The sequence below is a fragment of the Amphiura filiformis genome, chromosome 11, assembly GCF_039555335.1.
Source record: "Amphiura filiformis chromosome 11, Afil_fr2py, whole genome shotgun sequence".
Taxonomy (NCBI): Eukaryota; Metazoa; Echinodermata; class Ophiuroidea; order Amphilepidida; family Amphiuridae; genus Amphiura; species Amphiura filiformis.
The window spans coordinates 16,359,196-16,384,451 of record NC_092638.1 but is presented as its reverse complement, the minus strand read 5'-3'; the positions used below and the strand labels follow the sequence as shown (position 1 = coordinate 16,384,451).

General features: G+C 38.2%; 1 protein-coding gene across 1 annotated transcript in view; it reads right to left on the bottom strand.

The window, feature by feature from the left end:
* The window catches only part of LOC140163511 (uncharacterized), a 50,347-nt gene extending 25,091 nt beyond the window's left edge, over nucleotides 1–25,256 (bottom strand). Inside the window, 12 exon segments of the mRNA XM_072186825.1 lie at nucleotides 460–583; nucleotides 585–607; nucleotides 3,481–3,807; nucleotides 5,294–5,501; nucleotides 6,261–6,483; nucleotides 7,245–7,560; nucleotides 8,028–8,593; nucleotides 11,623–11,732; nucleotides 16,382–16,548; nucleotides 17,835–17,879; nucleotides 21,232–21,254; nucleotides 25,235–25,256. Coding sequence (XP_072042926.1) covers nucleotides 460–583; nucleotides 585–607; nucleotides 3,481–3,807; nucleotides 5,294–5,501; nucleotides 6,261–6,483; nucleotides 7,245–7,560; nucleotides 8,028–8,593; nucleotides 11,623–11,732; nucleotides 16,382–16,548; nucleotides 17,835–17,879; nucleotides 21,232–21,254; nucleotides 25,235–25,245 — 2,143 coding nt within the window. The 5' untranslated portion in view covers nucleotides 25,246–25,256.

Sequence of the window (25,256 nt, the reverse complement as noted above, 5' to 3'; positions counted from 1 at the left end):
CTGTAATAGATGCCATTTGGGATAGTTATGAAACGTCCACCAACTCCAAAAGTCCACATCAAAAATGACGGCAAGGTGGTCAAGATGTTGACAGGTATCCGTACAGTTTGTCTAATGGATATACAGGGTGTTCCAAAACTTGATTTTGATAGCAAATTCCACATATTTTGTATTTGCTGTGTTTAATCATAAGTTGAGCTGCATTGGAGCTTTGCATAGCAATTTCACCGCAGCAGATTTGGCTCTATGGTTCACATCTTTGTGGCTGAGAGGTAAAACTAATAATTCATATAACTTTTGAGCACCCTGTATACATTTTTAAAAGCCGAATGTAATACAAATTCACCAGAAGTGTAAGGAAAACTCATATGGACCATTCCATTCACACAGCAGGGGGGTAATATCTAGCAGAGCACAAATATGGCTTATTATAAACACACACAGTTTAACACCACCAACCTGACAGTGAACTAGTTGATTCGGAATCGTCTTTCGAACGAATCGTTAGTTTATCGTAAATACAGTTGGGGTCCCACACTAAGGGCGAGCTACGACCACTGGACCCAGACTCTGGCGGTGAGCCTGCTGAATATGTAGCAATTCTCCTCTGAGTGGTGTGTTAGGTTCGGCATGTGATACAATAAAGGCAATGGGTTTGTATAGTTAAGTTAGTAAGCATTATAGCTATGAATTTCATGACCAACATAATAGAAATTCCTGAAAATAAAATTATTTGGTTTAAACAACTTAAAAAATCCAAAGCAAAAAGGTTAAAATTGTGGTTTGGGAGATGTAGTTTATGATACTTACTCTCCTGTCCGTCTATCTGTCTATCTGTCTGTCTTTTGCTCTTTTCTGGTTTACAAGTCTTGTATCTCTTGTTATTGCCTTTGTTGCTCAACACTTGGCTTAATATTTGTCTGTCTGTTTGCTCAGTCTGTTAGTCTTTCTCTTGTCCCTCTCTTCTTACTGTTTGTCCTGTCTGTCTGTGTATGTCTGTCTCTCTTACCGCCTCTATGTATTACTTAACATTGATTCATGCCAGCAAATGTTAACAACTGACTTTTGTTCCTTTAAACTGATAACCTTGTTACAGGCATGAGAATGACTTTTTTTTAATAGTCTGAAAAAGCGTGTGTATTTAGGCGAGACAAAAACCCAAATAGGCTGGGAAAAAATAAAAATAAGTAAATTTGGACAACAAAATAGCCTGAATTCAGGCTAGAGCCTGAAAACACTCATGCCTGCAAGCATGTTTATAATTTGCGAGTTTCACTGCACATATAAAAGCAACCTACCAAAAAGTCCAGTTTGCTACCCTGCTGCCTAGTAAATAATTTTGCTAAAATGTTATCAAGGTAGTACCAAAGAAATAAATGGGAGAAGCCAGACTCCTTCATGTCTGCAGGGGAAAAAAAGTGTACCTCCAGACGGTTTTGCCATTTATGTAGCAAATTTCATTTTTATAAGTGTACCATATTATGATGTCAAAATCATCATAATCCTAATTTGGGTGGTTTAGAAGGTAATTTTATTCAGTCATTTGATAGAATTTAGTCAAACAGGTTCATTGAAAATGGAGCCCTTTCTCAGTTATTAGGGAAGGCGCTAATTGAATTTGGAGGAAATTTTGCTTCCCCGTGTAAGAAATGTGTAAGAAATGATCAGAAATGTTGATCAGAAATGAAATTTGGCTTATCGTCCCAAGAAAGAAATATTTTCCAGCCTTGCCTATGCATGACAATACAATATGGCCGATTTTCTCACTGCAAGACATACATGAGTCTGGCTTCTCTTACATAAATACTTTAGGCAGAACACATTACCAACTTAGGCATTATGCTTTTACATCTACTGGGCTATTCCATTTAAAATCCACACTACCCCTGTGGAAGAATAAGTCTTCCACAGAGGGACTATAAGTTTTGAATAGAATACACAATTGGGTAACTTCCATTTGAAATACTCACCCCAGTTGTGGAAGATATAGGTAAAGCCATAATACAGGGGGAGTATGGGTTTCAAATTGATTAACTTTGACCAATTACATTTGAAAACATATTCCCCTGTGGAAGATATTTCAAAATCTTCCACAGGGGTAGTGTGGATTTCAATTGAATAGTCCATTTCAGCAAACCATCATCTAAATTTCCCCATACTTCAGCCCACTACAACAACTACCATAAATTTGGATAAAGAGAAAATCTACTTTAAGCTGTAAGAGCAGTGGCCATGCAGATTGCAAAATCAAAAGTCTCAGAGACCAGCCAACTTATACATCTTACGCACTGCCAACCCCACCACCATGTTCTTAACTACAAGTTTATTAAGAAAAATTAACCTCAGCTGAAAATTAATTAGAAGCGCTCCACGTAAACTTTATAAAACAATACACACTAGAGTTTGACCTCCAGGAGGTTACCTGATTGTGTATTTGACATCATTTGATTGACAAGTTTAGTTGTTCATACAGGGTGTCCCTGCAAGAACTGTATCGTCAGAAACTTAACTTTGCGTATTTGAATGTGCGAACCAAACAAAACTAAACAGTGGATGTGGTCAAGGAATACCAAAGCCATCACATACTTCTTGACAATTGACCCCTCCTTTTCACACCGTTCCATGGATTTTGATATCAATCTCTCTCTGGAGTATTATTCATTAGTTGTGCTCAGTTGGAGTACCAATCACTGTGCATGAGGCATCTATTGTTGTTGATTGATATTTGAATCCGTGGAACGATTAACATGAGGTATTTTCATAAAATTCTTAAATTTGAAGAACAGAGTGGTCAATTGCGAAAATTCAATAGCAGTTTCATTGAGTTATTCCATTTAAAATCCTCACTACCCCTGTGGAAGATTTAGCCAAAGTCTACCACAGAGGGAGTATGAGTTTCAAATAGAATAGACATTTGGGTAACTTCCATTTGAAATACTCACTCCAGATGTGGAAGATATAGGTAAAGGCCATAATAAAAGGGGAGTATGGGTTTCAAAATGATTATCTCTGACCAATTACATTTGAAAAACATACTCCCCCTGGGGCAGATATTTCCAAAATCTTCCACAGGGGTAGTGTGGATTTCAACTGGAATAGCCCATTCCTCAACCACATGAACTATTTAAGTCCTGTTTGGTTTGGGCATTAAAATACTCATTTCCAACTATACACATCTTTCACAGACACCCTGTACGCGCACGCAGTGCATGAGCGTGTGATCTCCTTGTAACCAATCAGTACTCTTGAATGACATCAAATTTAAGTCCAATGTTCACATATGAAACACTAATCCTGTCAAATGATGGCACTACATACACATGTCCTGATTAAAATGAAATGTCATTGTTGATACCATTCTATACTTTGGAAGCTCTTAAATGATCTATTAAAATACAAATTCCTGTTCAGCCTGTAGTATTTCAATGTAATAAACATTTTCAAAAAAGTAAAACAGTATAAATAAACAAACATAATCACCTTCTTTTGGGTACCTAGGGTCAAATCCAACATCTTCAATTTTTCCCAAGTCACCCAATTTCATAGTGACTCCAGTGTTCGACATTGTTGCTTTGGTCCCCAGACCACTGCTGCTCTTCCCAGCTGATACTCCTGACAGTGATACAGTTGGTATGCCTGACTTTGACTTGGAGGATGATTTGGATGATGATGGTATTGGTTTAGCTGCTGATGCGCTAGGTAGGAGAATGGGCGGCACAGCTGAGCCAGGACTGACTAGTGATGGAGCGACACTGGTTGATGGCAGTGGTGTGGAGATGGCCTGTGTCATGGTCATTGGTGAGTGACCTATAGTGGAATGGATATGAGGATAAGTATAACCAGCTTCCCAATAATGTGATATGATCAAGCAAAGTTAGTCTGATGATATCGACTCAAATCAATTTTCACATTTGTCACATTTCTAATGATTGTGTGTACAGCATGCACTTTTCAGCTGCTACATGTGTCTCTTTTTACATAATAGCTAGGTTTAAATACCAGACTCATCTCAAGTCGAAGTCACTTCAAATCTTCCCCCAAGTCACACGGTTCAGGAATACAGACCTTCCTAAACCATGTGACTTGGGGGTGATTTGAAGTGACCACCATTTGAGAGGAGCTATTATGTAAAAAGAGACACATGTAGCAGCCGTCAAGTGCAACAATTTGACATGAATGTACACATGTAGCTTGATTTCACTGAATACCCCATGTTTCTATCACCTTTTCTTAACTTTTTTCCCAGTTTTCAAAATTAGGGACGAGGCCAAACAAACACTTTGGCCTTACCTTAAAAACAAAGGGATTACATAAGAAATACCGACACATATTTCCATTTATCTGCAAAGAATTTTTGACTTCTGGGATATTTTGCTTGATCACATCACAGATATCATACTGATGAGTTTGTAATGCTTCTTCTTGGTAAGATGAAAGATCAATACCATTTTTTTTATACTATAGAAAAATTATCAAATTTGTGTACATCGTGGAACATACTCTTTGCGTGGCTGTGCGTAGTAAGCAGTTGTACGCAGATAGCCTCGCTAATATGGACGCCAGAGAGTAGCGTATGCTGCTGCGTGTAGTTAGCATGATTAGTCGCGAGTAACAAGCGTAGATGAATGAAATTTCTAAGCGTGTCAGAATGTGGCGAGAAATCCTTGATGAGAACAGCTTTGCGGTTTTATTTTGCTACAATTGGAACACTTAAACGTTCATTTCAGAGATTGCGATTTTCAACCCCAATTTCAAGTTTTAATCTATTCACTGAGCTGTGACTTACTTTCCATTCACTTTACTGATATCGGCATTAGTCAGCATTCACATTCAAACTTGCAATCCTTAACTTAGAAGTTTCCATCCAGTTAACATTCAAGGCTTGATACCAGAGAAATATCTTACCCTTCCCAGAATCCTTTGCAACATGATACGTCGCCTCATTACATCAAATTTGTACAGGTTCCCTTTGTATTTATGTTGAGCAAAGACTGGCTAAACATGGGTTGATATAAACATATTTTGCAAGATCTGGATATGCTTTGTTCATTCAGGTACTTTTTGTCACTATCAACCCATGTTACACCAGATAGCAATAATATTATAGTACTGAAAATTGGAATGCAAGAAATGCATTGTGGGAAGTGTAAGATATCTTCTCCGGCTTGACACTATCCAGGCTCAATTTTGATATGGGGTCATGATAGTGGTTTGACTTTCATGACATGGTGTTGTGACACAATAATGGTTAGAAACCCCTGCTCTAATGAATATCCCCTGTTACCGCCCTCACCTGGTCTGGGTGCAGCTGCTTGGAAATCAGCAAACTCATCATCTCCGCTATGTCCTGTTGTGGAGGCTAATACATTCCCTCCAGTGGTTTGTTGTGAAAGAGCAGTGCTAGTCTTCGGTGCAGTCGGGTCATTAGCCCCTGGTGTCAGATTAGGGACGGGTGCCTCCTTCAATCCAGATGTCACTTCTGTGTTCAGTGGCTGGCCACTCTGTGGGACACACAATATTTTGCAACTAAGTTTACAAAACTGCATCTTAATTATATATGACTGTCACAGAGGGCTATTCAAGTTGAAATCCATGACCCTATCATTGCCTATGGAAGATCACACAGGGGGTGTAGATTTCAAATGGAGTCACCCATTCAGATAATCCTATTTGATTACTGCGTGGAAGATTATGGTCATGTCGTCTATAGGGTGTATATGGATTTCAACTGAAATAGCTTATTAAATAATATCATGTATCATTCTCATTTCTATAGCAACAAGTCAAACCCAGTTTTTAGCCTAAACTTGCGACACAAAAATTGAATTCTTGTATTTTTAAGCAAAACTGTCACATCACTAAAACTGTTGAAAAGCACAAACAACATTAATGCATCCCCATTCAAATACAATGATAAAATCCCATACTAGCCCACACATTTGAAAGCACTGTGCGTAATATCTGAATGGCAATTCTCAATCCATTCTGCATTGTTGTCAAAAATATTTTTGATTGGCTGACACTCTAAACAGTGGTTAGGGATGCACCATTTGATTTTCATAGGATGATAGGAGGTATGAGGGTTTAGGTGACGTAAAATGACGAGTTCTCAGGTGTACTCGCAAAGGCTTATGGGATTTACCGAGAAGGTCAGTTTCTTCAGATGCAAAAACTCTAAATTTGATGGAGTATAATCCAGTGGTAAAAAGGGGCGATAAGGCTATCAATTTGATCATCCACCCACCTAAACGACTCCTTACCTGAGCTAAAGCGATCATTCCCAATGCAAAAAATAGTTCATGTTTGGTGAGTCTGCCAGGTGTGGTCCTATTAGCCATATTCCAGATGTGGCCTAGAACCGCTTTATCTAATCCAGACAGGATCAGTATGGGATAGACCAGTTCTGTCTGAATAGCACCATCTCTTACACAGGCTTCCAATACTTGATAGTAGATGAGTGGTAGCGCCCTCTCGTTTACACACCTGTAATAAATGATTTGGAGGGGGAAATGTTACAAAGGCATAAAACTTAAAAGATGAAGTTTCTAATTTTGTAATATTCTCTCTTTGGAAGGCAGATATTAAAGAAACAAGTTTTAATTTAATGTATTATTCCTTATTGGATCAGATCATAGTCCATTGGGGCCAAAGGCAGCAAATATGAAAATGAGATCAAGGCAAAAATATGAAGTAAATAACAAGAAAATATACAAGAAAATAAACACCACAAAGTATGCTAAGTTACAATCCTTGCTTGGTTAATAGCGCATAAAAGGTAGGTCTATTATCTGGTGCCGATCGGAGAAAGGAAGAGCTTAAAATGGCGAAACATTACGTACTTAAAAGCAACTTTTCTACTGTTGATATGATGCATTCAGGAAAGAAAGTTTCCTACTATAAAGAACTGACTTTTGAGATGGTTTGTATGTTTGAAGGTGTAAAATTAACAATAAGGCGCCGCTTTTACCTCAGCGTTCAGCAACTCATATCACCACGATATTTGTAAACAAACCGTGTTTGAGTTTGATTGACAGATGATGTCAAATGCGATTTAGTCATTTTATATCTGTCTTTCATTATAGTGTTTTCAAAATATTATAGCATAATGTTTGTATATGGTATAAATAATTATAGTAAGTCAATTAAAAAAAATGCCTCCTTTGGCCTCCCATGGAGTAGATCGTGTCACATTTATGCGAGTCACTTCTCCACTTTTGATATTTTTAATTAATTCCAAACCTTACCAAGGCGGCAAATTTCCACCATCAAATTTTCCACCTTGCTTGTCCCCGGCTTCATCACCACTGCCTGTTGCTGGTGGTACTCCTGGAGCTGGGGCTGTTGGGGCACCCTGGTTAAAGAGGCCAGTGAAGCCCTGTGCTCCACCTGTCCATGCGTGAGACTTGTGACTTGATTCAAACTTTGGTACTGGTTGGTTTGATGATGGCTGCTTGGCCTGTGGTTGAGAATCACGCAGACTTCGTTTGGTTGGTTTCATTTTTTGAGCTGAAGTGGATGAGAAATCTGTGGCTGCCATCATCATGCTCTCTATTGTAGGACCTAGAAGGATGCACAGGATGAATGAAGTGATTAATCAATCTATGGCATGGCTCGGCAGAAGATAACAAAGGGAGGGAAGGAAGAGAATGAGAAAGGGTGAAGGAAAGAAAGAATAACAAAGAAAGAAAAAAGAATATAAATAAATAAATAAATAAATAAACTTAGAAAAGAAAAGAAAGAAAAATGGATGAAATGAATGAATTAAGTAATAGTTAATGAATGAATATTATGGATAGGCTTTTACGACGGGAGTTCATAACAATAAATAAGTTTTTAGCGGGTTCGTCATTGGGTATGTTTAGAATTTGTTAGCTTTTGATGAGCTTCTGCCATGCGTAAACTTGTCCGACGGAAAACCCGCTAAAAACTAACTAATAGTCAATGAATAATAATAATTAAGCAAACATGTTCCAGTGAATGTACTGTACATAATACAAGATAGTGTCTAATACACATTCTCATGTTACCTGAAGGTTTAGTCTCTGGGACTTTCTGCTGTGTCACAGCAACCTCTTGTGATCCAGCAATTTCTGCTCCCTTTGCACCTTCTCCAGGGCCCTGTGACTGCGAAGTCACCGGCTTGTTAGCAGTTGCAGGAGTTGGCCCAGTGGAAGCAGTGGATGATGTCGGACCCTGCAAGAAGTCACCAAAGTCATCCTCCTGTGTGCTGGATGCTGCGCCTGCAGGTGATGGGTTGCTGGGTGCTGGTGGTGTGGTTGTTGGTCCTTGAAGAAAGTCTCCAAAGGAATCTTCATTTGATGGTTGTGCAACTGTTGTTCCTTTTGGTTGCATCTGTGGCTGAATGGCTGTTCTGCCCATTGAACCTCCCCCTCTTCCTGCTGCATCTTTCCTGCTTGTCCCAAGGAGATTGTCAAAATCTAATTTGGCTGTTCCAAGTGCTGCTGTGCCTCCCTTGCTAAATTTTTGCAGTTTCCTCCTCTGCTCTTCCAAATAGCGTTCTTTCTTCTGTTTTTCTGTAAGCTTTTGATGAGCTTCCACCATGCGTTTCTGTTGCTCAATTAGGGGATTCGTCCTGTGTAAGAAAATTGGTAAATATCTATTATAGTATTTGGCAAGGTCTTTCAGCACTGCCCGACTGCTCTTCCAGGTTTTTGTGGAAAAAGAACTAGGTCATGCTTGGGTCGTGCGATCCTACACAGATTGTTCATCGTCTACTATCTTGAAAGGAATAGTAATATATCTAGCCACCAAGAAAATGTGTTTTGTGGGCATTGCAATTGTAAAATTGGTTAGTCTAAGCATCTTAAACAGATAATAATAATAATAATATTATGAATGGTTCTTGTAAGGCGCTAAATCTTTCGAGGAACTCAAAGCGTGCAAAACATGAAAATGAAAATCAAACAAAAAAGCAATTACATCTGTGAATCTGGAAAAGCTTGGCAAAAGAGATGGGTTTTGAGCTGAATTTTAAATTGAGAAAGTTTGAGGTTGTTTGGAAGTGAGTTTCAAACAGCAAGAGCAGCAAAATGAAATGAGCGTTCACCGGCTGATTTGAGGTTAATCTGAGGAGTTTTGAGATAATTCTGTAAATTGGTTATGTGATTGCTGTTTTACATGAATCACTAATGACAAGCTCCCTTTTGGAGATTGTCTTGTTGATTTAAAGAGTAAGTTGCAGAAAGGTCTCAAAATGGTTCATCTAAACATTAGAAGCATTATCAACAAACTTGATTCTTTGGATATTTTTTGCATGATAATAATATTGATGTTTTTTGTCTGAGTGAGACTTGGACAGACAATAGTATTGATGAGTCTCAACTAATGATAAGTGGCTATAATTTTTGTCATCTTAATTTTTAAAAAGAAGCGCATTGATTTAAAGTGTGCTACGCACAGGCACAATGCCTAGACGTTTTAGCTTGTCACTGACCACTACGGCCCCACAATCATTCCATAAACCATTAACAACAAACAGACTTTACAGCTTCAAGAGCACACACCCTAGACATTCCACAAATGACCATCGCAACCAGGATCAGCTCCCTGAGTTTCGTACGGGTTACAACAAGACAATTGGCAGTAAGTTCCTTGTCCAGGGGAATTTCAAGCTAACTCAATTTTCCCATGATAGCGTACTAAACCACCGCCAAGGTTCGAACCTGCAACCTCTTGCACCATAGTATAATGCCTTATCGATTGAGCTAACTTCTCGAAGCAATGAGATGACTCATGGTGGTGTAATGTGTTATGTAAAAGAAAATTTGTCATGATGATGAGGTAGTTGCAATTTTGATTGAAATCAACTTACCTAACACCAAACCTATTGCTGTAGGTACTGTTTATCATCCTCCCAACTCTACTGTTGATTATATTGATAAATTGGATGTTTTGTTTCAAAAGTGCAATGATATTTTAATAATTATGAAGAAGTGTATATATTAGGTAATTTTAATTTGGATGTTGCAAAAAATGTGACTCTAAAAAGTATCTAATCTTGCAAAAAATTCCGAAATGTGTCAACTCATTAATGATTACACTATAATTACCGATAAGAGTAAAACTATAATTGATTTGATATCTTTATGTCTCATCCAGAATGGGTCATTTCGTCAGGTGTACATTGTCTTGGACTTAGTGATCAGTCATTATATAATATGTTGTTCGGCAACACAAACAATTGTCTCCAAGAACTGGCAAATCAAGAAACTTTAGATGAATCACACTACTCTCTGAATGTAAAAGAGTGAAATTTTCACTCCCTGTCAAGAATGAACTGATTTTCACTCTTAACGAGTAAAATTGGCTCCTATTCGAGTGACTAGAGAGTAATATAATTCACTCTAAAAAGATTGATTAGTTTTCACTCAATTAAGAGTGAATTACCACTTTTTGGAGTGAGAGTCATTTCATTTCCACTCTTGAGAGTGGGTTTCAGTCTTTTTAAGAGTGAGAAAGCACTCTTTTGAGAGTGAAATATTTTCACTCTTTACAAAGAGTGATTTTTACTCTTCAAGGACTGGTCCCTAGAGTCACTCTTTTACATTAAGAGAGTATTGGACTCGTGAAACATAAGGGTACAGCATTTGTTATCAACCATTGCTGACTTGTTTTTGGAGCTCCAATTGTTTTTGGTTTTTTTGCTGAAATATGTTATTTTTCTATTCAATTAAACGGTTAGTGAGTTTCCTAAACGGATGGTGCATTAAATTGACACCTCTAATTATAACCATTACTATTGTATGTATTTTTAGATTGATATTGTTAAAAATGTATTTATTATCTTTCCCACTTATTATTGATGGTTTTTGTATATTTTGAAAATATGCATGTTACTTTTTAAATATTCTGTATAAAACTGGTAAATATCATTTCACTTTATGCACAAGGGCTTGCTTGGAAAGCATTGTTAGCCACTGAAGTAGTTTAAATCCCTCAATAAAGATTTCACAAATCAAAACAAGTGTCGATATGATGATGATGTGATTCAATTAGCCAATCAGAACCCCACTTCCTTAAACAGTGCCAAATCGGCATGGTGCTGAAGGACCTCACCAAATACTAATAATGTGATTGTGAATGGTTTGTCTGTCTATCAGGGAGGGGGATGTAGGGTTTTTAAAATGCTAAAATTACTAGGGACTGAGAGGCTTTGGTTTGGTATTATAGTACCTACAAATAGACTGATTTAGCATGATTTGACCATAGGCTAGCTTCCTCCTTGATTCTCTTTTTTTATGTCAAGAATATCAAGGCATTAACAACTGAAATCTAGAAGATAACGCTGACAAAACTTTGGCCAGGAAGAAGTGACCTGGTGAAGGGGTGGCCATAAAAAGGGGGTCGCCATAGATAGCTGGTCGGGGCATTTTTACAGGACAGGCAAGTGTAGTCAAGAAATGGGTGATTCACCCTGATCGGAACAGACTGTAACAAGGTCCTTTTTTATCAGGGTTCATCTGCCCAGCCTTTACCAGATGAACCACCTGGAGAGCACAATTATTTTTCTTTGGGGGCTGCGGAGAATTGAACCTGGGACCTCTCGCACCAAAGTCAAAAATCTTAACCAGTATGCCACCCTACTCCCACTTGATATCTTACCCTTGTTGTTGTTGAGGCATCTGTTGACCTGGATAGGGCTGCTGTCCCATCATCTGCTGTGCCCCCTGCTGTTGTTGTGGGTATCCCATAGCTCCCATGTTCATCACACCCTATGGAAATCACAAACATAAATTGGCTCCATGATCAGTAGATGTTAAAATTTGCTAGGATATTTGTGACTGGACACTACGAATCAGCCGTAAAGTCGGCCCCCGGATAATTTTGTTTTATTTTGTGTTTAGAAAATATATATCATAAGCTTTAAAATGGTATATCATTTGACTTCAAATGATATTCAGAAGCGGGGTTATGGTTTGTTGAACTCTGCTTCTTCAACAAAATGGTACCTTTTTTCGGTTCTACATGTGTCTCTTTTTCCACATTGCTTGTAATAAAGTCATAATTGGCGGTTATTTCAAATCATCCCCAAGTCAACGAGGTTCAGGAATGTCCTCTCGTTGTTAATTGTTGGTTATACATACCTAGACAAAATACAATGCAACTGTAACCCACCATTATTGATTGGTTTAAACGCTATCAAATGAGAAACATGTCGCGCCTAATTGAGGTACCTATGAATACGACCTTCACGCACATTTTACACTGTATCTCAGAATACAATTTGCCGACTTTACGGCTCATTCATAGTGTACGCTCACATTTAACAACTTCAACTACATCCACATTAAGCTCCTCATCTAGATTGAAAGAAATAGACTACAGAAGCTGCAAAATCGTGCTGTGCATTTTATATTCTCTGTCCCTCGCTCAAGTGGTACCTCCAACCTTCTCATTCAATTGCATTGGCTTCCAATCCAGGACCAAATTCTTTTTAAACTTCTGCTTTATATTTTCAAGTGCTCTCAGGGCCGTGCCCCTAATTATCTTTGTGAGCTTCTTTCAACCTATGTTCCCGGAAGAGAAGGATTGAGATCTTCTTCCGAGAAGACTTTGCTTAGTCAGCTTAGGGCACATAGAGCAGCTGGTTTAAATACCTTCTCTGTCTCTGGCCCGAGGGAATGGAATAAACTCCCTAAAGCCATTAGGGGGTCTCCAGCAATTCCAGTTTTCAGAAAGAAACTGAAAACTCACCTTTTCAGTTAGCTTCCTTCTTGTTACAAGCCGACGACGAACGTCGGCTTGTTCTGTCTTCTTCCAATTCTTTCTTTACAAGCCGACAACAAACGTCGGCTTGTGCTGTCTCTTCCCAATTCTTCTTCTTCTTCTTTCTTCTGGCAACCGCAATCAACTGCATGTAGCTCCGCAAGGGATTGACAGATTTCAACCAAAGTTGACCCAAATGACCACTGGGCTAGGCCAAACCTTCCATTTGACTTTGACCTTGCTGTGACCTTTGACCTAACTATAATGGTCAAAAATGTGATTTCACAAAAAATGCTACTCCTTCCACAAATTTCATGCGATGGGGACATGGTTATATAATGTGACTCGACTTTAGTCGGTGTCTATAGGGTGTGCTCAGATAAGGGGTCAAAGGTCATTAAGGGGTCATTTCCGGTCAAAGTCTAAAAAATATTCAAAAAATCACTGTCTTTACAAATTACATAGCAGAGAGTCGCCATTAGCACACATGCATTGCTACTAGCCAGGGTCTTTAGGATGCCTACAGTTTTGGGGTCAAAGGTCATTAAGGGGTTACTTCCGGTCAAAAACCAAAATTATCAAAATGTTCAAAAAATTTTATCTCAAAATGTAAACAGACCAGAATAATATAACCATCATACATGAATTAGTGTTCCCTGATGTATGCATGGTATTTTTATTTTGGGGGTCAAAGGTCATTAAGGGGTCACTTCCTGTTTTTAGCTGAATAACTTCAAGAATTTTTATCTCAAGAACTGAACATGTTAGAATTTTTTATTGAAATTGGAACAATGCATTTTGTCGGTGTACATAAGGTTTTTTTTTATTGAGGTCAAAGGTCACTAAAGGGGTCAAAAGGTCAATCAAAAATTTAAAAAATCAAAATCCATGTATAAGTTCCGATTAAGCTGAAATTGACCAGGAATATTTCTTATGACATCCTAAGCACAATGCAAGAGCAGTTGACCCCATCCGTGACCCAGGGGTCAAGTTATAGGGGTCAAAGGTCAAATTTCGGCTTGTATTCAGCGTCTGTTGACTCTAGTTCTTTCTTCTTCTGGCAACCTCGTGACATTTTGCGTGACTTGCCACGTTTCGCCCTAGCTCTCTTATGCTTCGACAGATTTAAACCATACTTGAGCCAAATGACCACTGGACTAGGCCAAACCTTTCATTTGACTTTGACCTTGCTGTGACCTTTGACCTAACTGTAATGGTCAAAAATGTGATTTCACAAAAAATGCTACTCCTTCCACAAATTTCATGCGATGAGAACATGGTTATACCATGTGACTCGACTTTAGTAAGTGTCTATAGGGTGTGCTCAGATAAGGGGTCAAAGGTCATTAAAGGGTCATTTCCGGTCAAAGTCTAAAAAATATTCAAAAAATCACTGTCTTTACAAATTACATAGCACAGAGTCGCCATTAGCACACATGCATCGCTACTAGCCAGGGTCTTTAGGATGCCTACAGTTTTGGGGTCAAAGGTCATTAAGGGATCACTTCCGGTCAAAAACCAAAATTATCAAAAATGTTCAAAAAATTTTTATCTTAAAAGATAAACAGACCAGAATAATATAACCATCATACATGAATCAGTGTTCCCTGATGTATGCATGGTATTTTTATTTTGGGGGTCAAAGGTCATTAAGGGGTCACTTCCTGCTTTTAGCTGAATAACTTCAAGAATTTTTATCTAGAGAACTAAACATGTTAGAATTTTTTTATTAAAATTGGAACAATGCATTTTGTCGGTGTAGGTAAGATTTTTTTTCCATTGAAGTCAAAGGTCATTAACCCTTACGCTCCTGAATACTACAAAATACTACTTGATATATGCGCTGTTCGTGCATGCATCCCACATGGTGTGATGACGCAATCGCCCTAAGTGATATATAGGCACGGTTTCGCTGGCCAGCGAAGCCCAAGACCCGTGGCAAAGTGTCGCCGACCGAGTGCTTGGCATGCGAGGGGTCTCGGGTTCGAATCCCACCCAGAGCAAACAACTTCTTTCCTTCTTTTCTCTCTTTATTCTTTCCTTCTTTCCCTTCCCGTCGCCAAAAACCCCTTAGGCGGTTAGGGTTAGGTTACCACTATCGAAACTCAGTATAGGCTCCCTTAACCCTTACGCTCCTGAATACTACAAAATACTACTTGATATATGCGCTGTTCGTGCATGCATCCCACGTGGTGTGATGACGCAATCGCCCTAAGTGATATATATGCACGGTTTCGCTGGCCAGCGAAGCCCAAGACCCGTGGCAAAGTGTCGCCGACCGAGTGCGTGGCATGCGAGGGGTCTCGGGTTCGAATCCCACCCAGAGCAAACAACTTCTTTCCTTCTTTTCTCTCTTTATTCTTTCCTTCTTTCCCTTCCCGTCGCCAAACACCCCTTAGGCGGTTAGGGTTAAGGGGGTCAAAAGGTCAATCAAAAAAAATTTTTAAATCAAAATCCGTGTATAAGTTCCAATTAAGCTGAAATTCACCAGGAATCTTTCTTATGACATCCTAAGCACAATGCAAGAGCAGTTGGCCCCATCCGTGACCCAAGGGTCAAATTATAGGGGTCAAAGGTCAAATTTCGAAATTGGTCCAATCGAGCTCAAATTCAACAGGAATTATTCTTACGACGTTCTAAACATGTTAAAAATATTTATGACCCCAAAGGTCAAAGTGGAGGGTCAAAGGTCAAATTTCTAGATTGCTCAAACTTGACCCATTAACAGGTCGGCTTGTGTGTCATGTCTCGCATGACTTTCTATATAGCTCTTGTTCCTTCTGTTTTTCTTCTTTTTATTCCATCCTTTCTCTCCTTGTTCAGGGCTATATGAATATCTTTATGTATGTATGTATGTATGTATTGAATGTTTCATCATATACCAACTGCCCAGGTCATTAGGTTTATATGCTTGTTAGTGATGATATTTCAGTGCCGGTTGCATTGGCAAGTGTCGGTTGGTCAGTCCAAGTGCTGGTTACTACTGACCAACACTGACCAGTGTAGTGACAACCCTGACTAAACACTTTATCACCTTAAACAAATGGATCAGACTATATCCACTGGAGATATTTGAAGGTTTCTTTGTACAAATCCAAAAATTTAAGTTGATGTCACATACCTCAATGACAGTTTCGTGCTAAGACTTAGCACTTTCTCAAATTGACTGACCAATTCCTGCACATCGTCGGCTGCTTCCGGATGGAGCTGGCGTAGATGACGCTGTTAGGACTTGGTCGTAAATATGCGGAAGAAAGTAGTTCCCCTCGTCTCTGTTGTTGAGTGTCTTGGACCCCCTTCTTTCTTATCCAGATGGCTTCTTTTATGTGTCTCCTCTTCCTGTTTTGTTCTCTGTCTTTGATTTGGGACTCCTCCCAACCGATTACATGGTTTTGCTCGGCCACGTGATTTGTGATCAGTGAAGCAGCCGACGATGTGCAGGAATTGGTCAGTCAATTTGAGAAACTGTCTTTGAGGTACGTAACATCAACCCAAATTTTTGGATTTGTGCAAAGAAATCTTCAAATATCTATTTTGTCCTCCATATCTCAAGCTGTATGCATTGTTTGATGGCAGCATATCAGTCTTAAATTTGAAAATATCTTTGAAACATATTTTCTCACTGTGATCCCAAGTTATGATTTGTTTACTATACCTGTGGAGGAACTTGTCCCGGATACATCTGGGGTGTGTAACCCCCTGGTCCCATGCCTGGTTGCATCATTGGATATCTCTGGGGTGCCACCCCTGCATATGACCTGGGCTGCATAAATTGGGCATTGCCTGGTCTGGGTTGCTGGTTTCCACTTGCACTAAAATTACCTAAGTATAAGTATAAGGAGTGAGATTATTATTGAATCATGGAACTGAGCATGAATGACATCGGGGGTGGGGGGCACTCACATTTAAAGGTGGTACGGGTATGTGCCGTGGTCAAGGGACAGGGTCCCTCTTTCAGGCTCTCCAGCAATTTCTTAAAACCCACATTTTGATCTGCTCCAGTTCTTTGCGCCTCAATGACAATTGTAGCTCATTACGCTCAAATTTGATTTCATCAAGCCCCTATTTTGCCCGAAAATCAGTTCTTAGTTCCTAAGTTCGGCGCCCCGCATCGCACACCCCTACCAAAATTTAAGCTGAGTGCACCCCCAGTTACATCCCTATACTATAGACATAATATGCCAAAAGTACTAGAGCAGAAGTGCATACATTGTATGATCCATGGGCCAGATTCCACCTGCTGAGTACTGATCAATTCAATCAGGCCTGCATATATATGATTAAGCATTGGGAAATGCCCACACATATTACTCTTGCAAAGCTTAGAATATTGAGTTTGATGCTTTCATGTATAGTACTCAAGTTTGAACCATTTGACTTTGATTTGAGTTTGAACCATTCAAATTTGATTAAGTTTGAATCATCTGAGTACAATACACATGTGTGAACTATTTGTGTAGAGGTTTACATGGTTGCAAAAATTGGGGAATAACCCACCCATTACAGATAAACCACAAACAAGTATCACAACTGCACAAAGAAAAGAATACTATCAACAGCATCATGCTTTTCATACTTGATGCAAGAAGTAGCAAAATTGAAAACATTGGGCTATTCCAGTTGAAATTCACACTACCCTGTGAAAGATTTTGGATACACCTTCTATATGGGGAGCAAGTTTTTCAAATGTCAGAGTTAATCATTTTGAAACCCACACTCCCCCTGTATTATGTTATTACCCATATCTTCCATAACCGGAGTGAGTATTTCAAACGGAAATAGTTGTCAATTCTATTCAAAACTTATATTCCCTTTGTGGAAGACTTTAGCTAAATCTTCTACAGGGGTAGTGTGGATTTTAAATGGAATAGCCCATTTCAGGATGTTTATGTCATTTTGAATGAGAAGAAAACCTCTGACACTTGGCTTAAATAAAAGAACACTATGTTTAGTTTGTTTTTTGAATACCAAAAAAAAAAAAAAAAAAGAATTTTATCAACTTGTTATTTAAGATTAAGCATAATATTATTTGTGGTGTGCATGTTAAGAAAAAATTGCTACACATGACATGGTCCTGCCTAACAGGACACCTGTGCTTACATGCCTACCTGCCATGTACATCTGAGCTGGCACCATATTGCCATAGCCACTCACTACAGGGTGATCCAATAGGTAATCATGAAAATATTAAGAAAATTAGAAATGAGATGATGAAGTGAAAACCACCAACAGTTAGTAAAAAGTTGATATACAGCCAGACTCCTTTATAGGGTGCCAAATTCATGCATTTCAGTAAATCTTGGGCCCCTGAGTAAGAGGGGCCATTATAGGCAAAATAACTAATTCTCAATCATGAGAGGATGTGCCCTCTGCGCCAGCTTACTTTGAATAGAATAACACGATTGTCGATCAAATGCATGCGACCTTGACCTTGCCTAGCAACGACCGTGTTGATTGGCCAATTCTCAAAAGCTGTGTTTGCGCTGTAAGCGCCGGTCTTTGCGTAGTACATTTGACGCAATTACCTGTGCGCACCCAAGTTGGCTTTCATGATCGAGAATTCAATATTTTGCCTATAGTCAGGCCAAGGCAGGGATATCCGGAACAGCATATTAGGCCTAAGGGTCATTAGTCCGAAAAGGGTTAAAGTTAGGGTTTAGGGCATTTTAGGTTAGGATTAGGGTTGGGGATAAGGTTAGGGTTAGGATTAGGGTAAATGTTAGGATTAAAGGTATGGTTAGGTTTTGGTTATGCTTGGGGATATGATTAGGGCTTAGGTTCGACTTACGGTTCCAGAGATATGGTCATTTTAGTGTTGGTCAGAACAATAAAACACAAAGAAGTTGAATACTATTATTGGCTGTATCTCAAAATCAATATAGACGAATCCAAATCCACACATTCCTACACCTGACTAGCAGCCTTTAGTTGGGTACCCGTCGGCTACAATGCACCCAAAATGTGAAATGATTCGGCCTTGGCGGAAATTTTAAACTGCATTCCATCGCCCGTTTTACACCTTCCGCGACAACTCAGGTAGACAAAAGAATGATTTAAGTTTACAACACAATAGGCCCTACAGTTCCCTTCGGCAAAACACACAGCTTTTACATGGTCTATTCGCTGTTGAAGTGACATAATAATCGGATTAACTACACGCGGTACACAGGTGATGAGTGCAACCTGCTTGTAGTGCTTGTACCAGAATATCTTGATTATCAGGCTTCAGGAAACCACCGAAAATACAGAAAAAAACTAAATAAAAATTATCAATAATCATCACTTCTCTGAAAAAATGCTAACAATCATAAGCTTATAGGCCTATATTTACAACAACAACAAAAATATTTTTTTTTTGGGGGGGGGGGCTCTTTAATACTTTCCAACAAATTGTCTATATAGAAACATTGGAAATATTTCCAATTCCAGCGTGCAAATGGATGTACATGTACTTGCGAACAAAAGGACTATGTATGAATTGATGCGACGGGATTACCTGCGGAATTATCTCTATTGTATTATTATTCTATTAACCCTCCTCGTCCTTGCATCTTCTCTAGGTGTTAGACGGCTTTTATTTGCACAATGGGACGCTCAAAACACCAGGTTGGTGCTAGCGGCTACCCAAAGATGGCCGACCAAATCCTGACCATGACTTGGCTCGTTGGATTCGTCTATACGACTCATTTAGCTTGATCACATCACAAATATATGGCTCTTGTGTGGTCTACATTTTAAAGGAAAAGAGGTATGCCGATGGTCTAATTAATCTTCAAAATGGGCGGATACTCTTTTGGGACACCCTGTACGGCACCGGTTATAGAGCAGTCTGACTGCATAGTAAGTGTTAGTTAAAGTAGATGGTTTAGTAATGTATTGGAGTTAAAGTGAAGACTCTTTTATAATAGTAATACTCCACACTCAGCATTACATCGCTTCACACAGCACACACCAAAATCCTTCTCGTCTGGCTCTAATAAGTATGGAATGTATTCTGAATACGAGGAATGTCCTTCAGATAGCTTCAGATATAACATTTCAAAATTATTTGATATCAGAAGGACATTCTTCGTATTCAGAATGTCATTTGATACGTCTGATGTGCTCTCATGTCCCACAACAAATATAGGTACTGTGCAAACGTTGCTATCTGAGCCCTTAAGGCCAGTGTAATGGGAGAGAACATGGACCTTTTCGAGCATCATTATTTCTGAATTGTATGTCAAAAGTATATAAAACTATACATTTTTGGAAAGGAAATGAGTCAAGGAATCCCATGGTGACGTCAGATTTGTTCAAAAATCTGGAGTTTTGAAAAAATCACAAAAATTCACTTTTTTACCCCAAATTTATTGTGACAACTTAGAAATAAATCAGTTTAGAGTAAAAAAAATTCAGTTAGCTTTTCATAAAGAAGAGACATGAACTTAGGGAAGGTTTTTTATTTTTTGAAATTAAGTCTCTTTTTGAAATATTGAAAAAAACATACTGTGAAAAAAGCAATTTTGTCACTCTATTAAGCTAAAAATTGCACAGAATGGCATATATTTTTGTTTAAAACAAATATTTTGAAAAAATGAGAAAACCTTCCCTAGGCTTTGATGTACTCTAAACGATAGTGCAAAAAGTTTACCATTTGCTTGCATATTTTTCGAGTTATCTTGTCACAAAAATCGTGCAATATTGTCAAAAGTGAACTCTGAGAAATCGACGCTTTTAGTAATAAAATATCAAAATTATGCACAAAACGTCCTTATATTTTAAAACGGTAAGACTTTCACGCTTGCTGTATCTGTTGCATGGTCTAAATATGCCATCTTTTTGCACCAATAAATCTATAATGTCTGCTTTCAGTGCGCCAAAATTCAAAATAATTAAAAAATCTAAGTGGCATTTTGACTGCAAATGTTTGTTTTGTTTACACCACATTTGCTGGCGTGAACAACAAACCGAATGCGCCTAGACTGTGTTGGACATACGCGCAGAGTTGCGCCGCGTCACGCTAAGCGAATCGCACGCGTAATCAAAATATTTCGCATTCGCGCATTTCTGACTCATTATTTCCGCCAATTTACTAAGCTGTCTTGAGCCATGTGACTTTTTAGAGTTGAAAAGAGTGAAACAAATCAAGCAAAAATACGAGTAAATATTAACAAGTTGTATTTTATCAGTTTTAAGTGAAAGAATACATCTTAGTGTTGATAAATATCAAGAAATCTCATATTCGGGCGTGAACGAATGTGTCTTCCATTACTCTGGCCTTAAGAGCTTATTCAATGTCTGCTAAGAGTAAGAACCTTGTCCTAAGGTTATAGTAGTAGTAGTAGTAGTAGTAGTAGTAGTAGCAAATTCAGTTAAAATGCAGAAATGGACAATATTTAGCGTAATATATATTATAATTTGCATTAATTTCATCCAGCATACACATTTTTTGAGCTTGAATACAATACATGTAGGTTGCATTAGAGTTTATGAAATTAGAATTTATTACGGTACTGTACTTACTTTGACCAGGCTGATGTGGAGGTCTGTAATGTAAAGGAAGGTAACATTTCATGAGTAACGTTAAAAACAACACCAGGATGATTGGGATACGATTTACGCATTTATAACAAACAACAGTACATATGATTACAACACATGGTACACAGGGTTGTTGATTTGTTTTATTTAAATTTTTTTTTTAAATCCCAATTTTTTAAAATTTAAATCGGATTTTTTATTCAAATCAATTTTTTGATTTGTTTTTATTCCAAGAACTGCTATACCCCATGATTAAGTCAAAAGAGTACCAGTGGAATGCTAAATGCATTGGTAGTGACTGATGCCAATGGGGATAGGCTCAGCCTCAGTTGTATTAACTACAAATTTCGAACGTTTGAGGACTTGTTCTCAAGGTGTTAAATGTTTAGGTGTTAACCAATCAAAGATCGTAATTGACAGTGACATCAGACATGATAAATTCTTTTTATCCCTGTCTCTAATTATAGCAAAATTTCCCAAAACAGCATTTCGGTGGTGTTTCTAGATTTTAGTCTCATGATGATATAGCAGCTTTTTTAATGGAACTGCTATCAAAATCCCTCTAAAATAGAGTCCAAAGTTTTCCGTTTTGCGGAAAACGGAAGAAAATCACGGAATCGGAGGTACAACACGGAAAATGACATGTTTGTATGATGTAAAAAAAAATGTTAAAAGATAAGAGAAATAAATGTTAAAACAATCATGAGATGTGTTTGTCAATTTTAAGGCAAAATACTGTTTGATAACACCGATATATCATGATATTAACAAGGCATGAACCGCTATCACTTCAAACATCGTAACATCGGTCTATTTTCGTGAGAATATTCCAATCAGAGTGCTCGTGATATTGAACACTTTATTATGACATTAGGCCTATATCATTGCTTTATACATTTAAAGCTTTATTCATGAAACACGGATTTACAAATTTTACAACACGGATTACAACACGGAAAATGGATTTTAGAAAACGGTAAACTTCGGACTCTACTCTAAAATTCCATGTGCAATTGTCTTATCACCATAAAAAATCATTTATTTGGGTCATGTGATTGTGAAGTATAGAAAACATATTTATAAATGTAGGTTTCCTTGACCGGCCAGTTCTTTTAAATTTCTATGCATTGTGTTCTAGGCGAATTTGGCTGACTAGCATTTAGCAAAATGTGTTAAAACTAAGCCTGCCTGGCATACCTAGAATGTTTTTATTATAAATGTCGCAAATTATTAAATTTGACAATAATTAACAACCTGTTTAAGGCTGTTTGACCTCTCCATATATTCATACATTGGCATTGCTCACCTGTGTTTTCATATCAATTTTGTTGTTCGAAAATTTCTAACTTTCGTATGAACAACCGATAGCTTGTGATACGAAAGTTAGAACGTGGAAGGATTTGCGCTCATGTAACATACCTTGTTTGGTACATGTACACGGTCGGCATGCATCCGAATTAAAACTTCTTCCTCAAGTTAATTATTGTCTCAAAAATATGAGGATATTATTCTTGACATATTAGTGACACCATGTGCTATATCCTTCATCAATTCATCATGACTTTACTCACGAAAAACGTCATTTTGTGCCAATTTTTTCTCGAGTGATCGCCAAACATCGCACAGTCCCCATTGTAAATACATGTAGGTGATCAACACGTGTAGTGCTGGGCTCACATGTTCAAGAACCGGAAGGGTATCACCATCAGTTTGCAATGACAAGTCAACCTTTGCAAATCGGGAGATGGATTGATTTGCCCAGCACTGGATTTTCTCAAATCTTTAATCACCGACACAGTTGGCAGAACTGTGGCAAAACATCTTTGATCAAGCAAGGTTGCAGAATTAAACGGACTCATAATATGGTCAGAATTTGTACTTCAGCGTCTGTGTTTCCGGTTAAAAGTAAGCAAACACTTCAGCTAAGATACATAAATGTTAGCCAAGCTAAATTGAAGCCAAACTGGACAATCTAAAAAATTGTTTTGCTGCGTTTTAAAACTGAAGACGCTACGATGACTGACCGTGTTATACTAGCAATCTCTATCTTCTATTCACACATTAACTATCATGTCGTCGTGGACAGTAGATAGAATTCTCGATCAACAATTTTGTGGTGAAAAATGTAGGTATCCCAGGCAAACCTTAGTTAACACATTTGCTAGTCAGCGAAATTCGCCTAGACCGGGGCCCAAACACAATGCATATTTACATAGAAATTTGAATTTTTTCCGAGAACAGGTCGGTGAAGGAAACCTACATAAATATGTTTTCTATACTTCACTTGACCCAAATATATATGATTTATTATGGGGATAATCAAGTCGGACATGGAATTTTAGAGGATTTTGATAGCAGTTCCATTAAAAAAGCTGCTATCGCCATGAGACTAAGATCTAGAAACACCCCTAAATGCTGTTTTGGGGAATTTTGCTACATGTAGCAAAATCTTTTTGATGAAAGTCAATCTTCGACAAGATGTAACTTTGTTACGGAAAGTGCTATGACAAAAATGTTTTCAGTTTTGGCTTTCTTTACTCAAGGGCTTTAATTTGATATGTAAAATGATGCAGTTTGATGGCAAATTTGAATTCACCTATACCTAAAAAATGATTACAATTATACAAGACTATAGAAAAATTATCAAATTCGTGGACATCGTGGAACATTCAACTACGCTTGTTACTCCGCGACTAATCATGCTAACTACACGCTGCAGCGTACAACGCTACTCTCACGCGTCCATATTAGCGAGGCTGTCTGCGTACAACTGCTTACTACGCACAGCCACGCAAAGAGTATGTTCCACGATGTCCACGAATTTGATAATTTTTCTATAACAAGAGCAATGATTTCTTCGTATCGACATGATCGACGGCGAAGTGTGTATATGAATGCACATAAACACATACACAGCACCTGTTGGAATTCCCGGTCGGAGCCGGGAGTTTCAATTATTGGAACTGGGCTAGGCTAGACTAGTTACGCAAGGCAAACTTTAAAAACCGGGCAAAACAGGCGTGTCATTTATCGGTATGACATTTTCGTTATTGACGCTGCCCTATTTTAAGTTTGCACAGAAGAGGCATCTCAGTTTGAGTGCGTCGATTGTCAGTAAATTGCACATATACTCACTCTAAATTGTTTATCAAACTAATCCTGCGTTCCTTATGAAAAGAACCATATGCTGCATTGTATGTACAATCACCAAAAAAGATGAAAAACGCATCGAAAAAATTTGGTACGTGCAAGCTTACGGCACTAAAAATCAAAGTCATAAAGCAGCTAAACAGAGTGACGTCATCGCCTTGCCACAGACCTGAATGTAACACGTGACACCTGATCATGTGATATTTCATATTTACGGCACTAAAAGTTGAAGTTACATTGGGATTGTGTGCTCCGGAAAACTTATTTTTTTCTGGCTTCATAATGGAGTATTAATTACAATTTCAGACATGCACGCTTAGGTAAGAAGTACAACAACCCGTGTAATTAATATTATGACAAACATGCAGATATTTAAGCTTCTGGAGCCTTGTACTGTTTATTAATTGCTCTAATTGAAATTACGTTGCACTCGCTTTCTGCATACAGATCAACCCATACCGTACCAGCAGAGCTAGTCAAGCTCTTTAGTCAAGGTTGGCGATGTTGCCTCTACAAGAGGAGATTCTGCTGACGACGACAGATACAGATACAGAAGTACGGTATGGGTTCCTCGTACTAAGACTAGACACTTGTCATGTATGTTGAATTCGACAGGTTTCCGGAAACGATCAGCAACCTTGATCCAAAATCTGGCTTAAAATGACATTACAATTCAATAAAAGGTCAATCAAACATGTCGGAAAATAACAAACATTATTTTTCGATGGATTTAAAAACAGAGTAATAATAAATATCGCTCAATAACATTAAAAGAATGTTATTGAGCGATAACATTAAAAGAATGGCACCAGCTGGAAAAATTTCACCCACTTACCTGTACGCCATTGTTTCGTTTC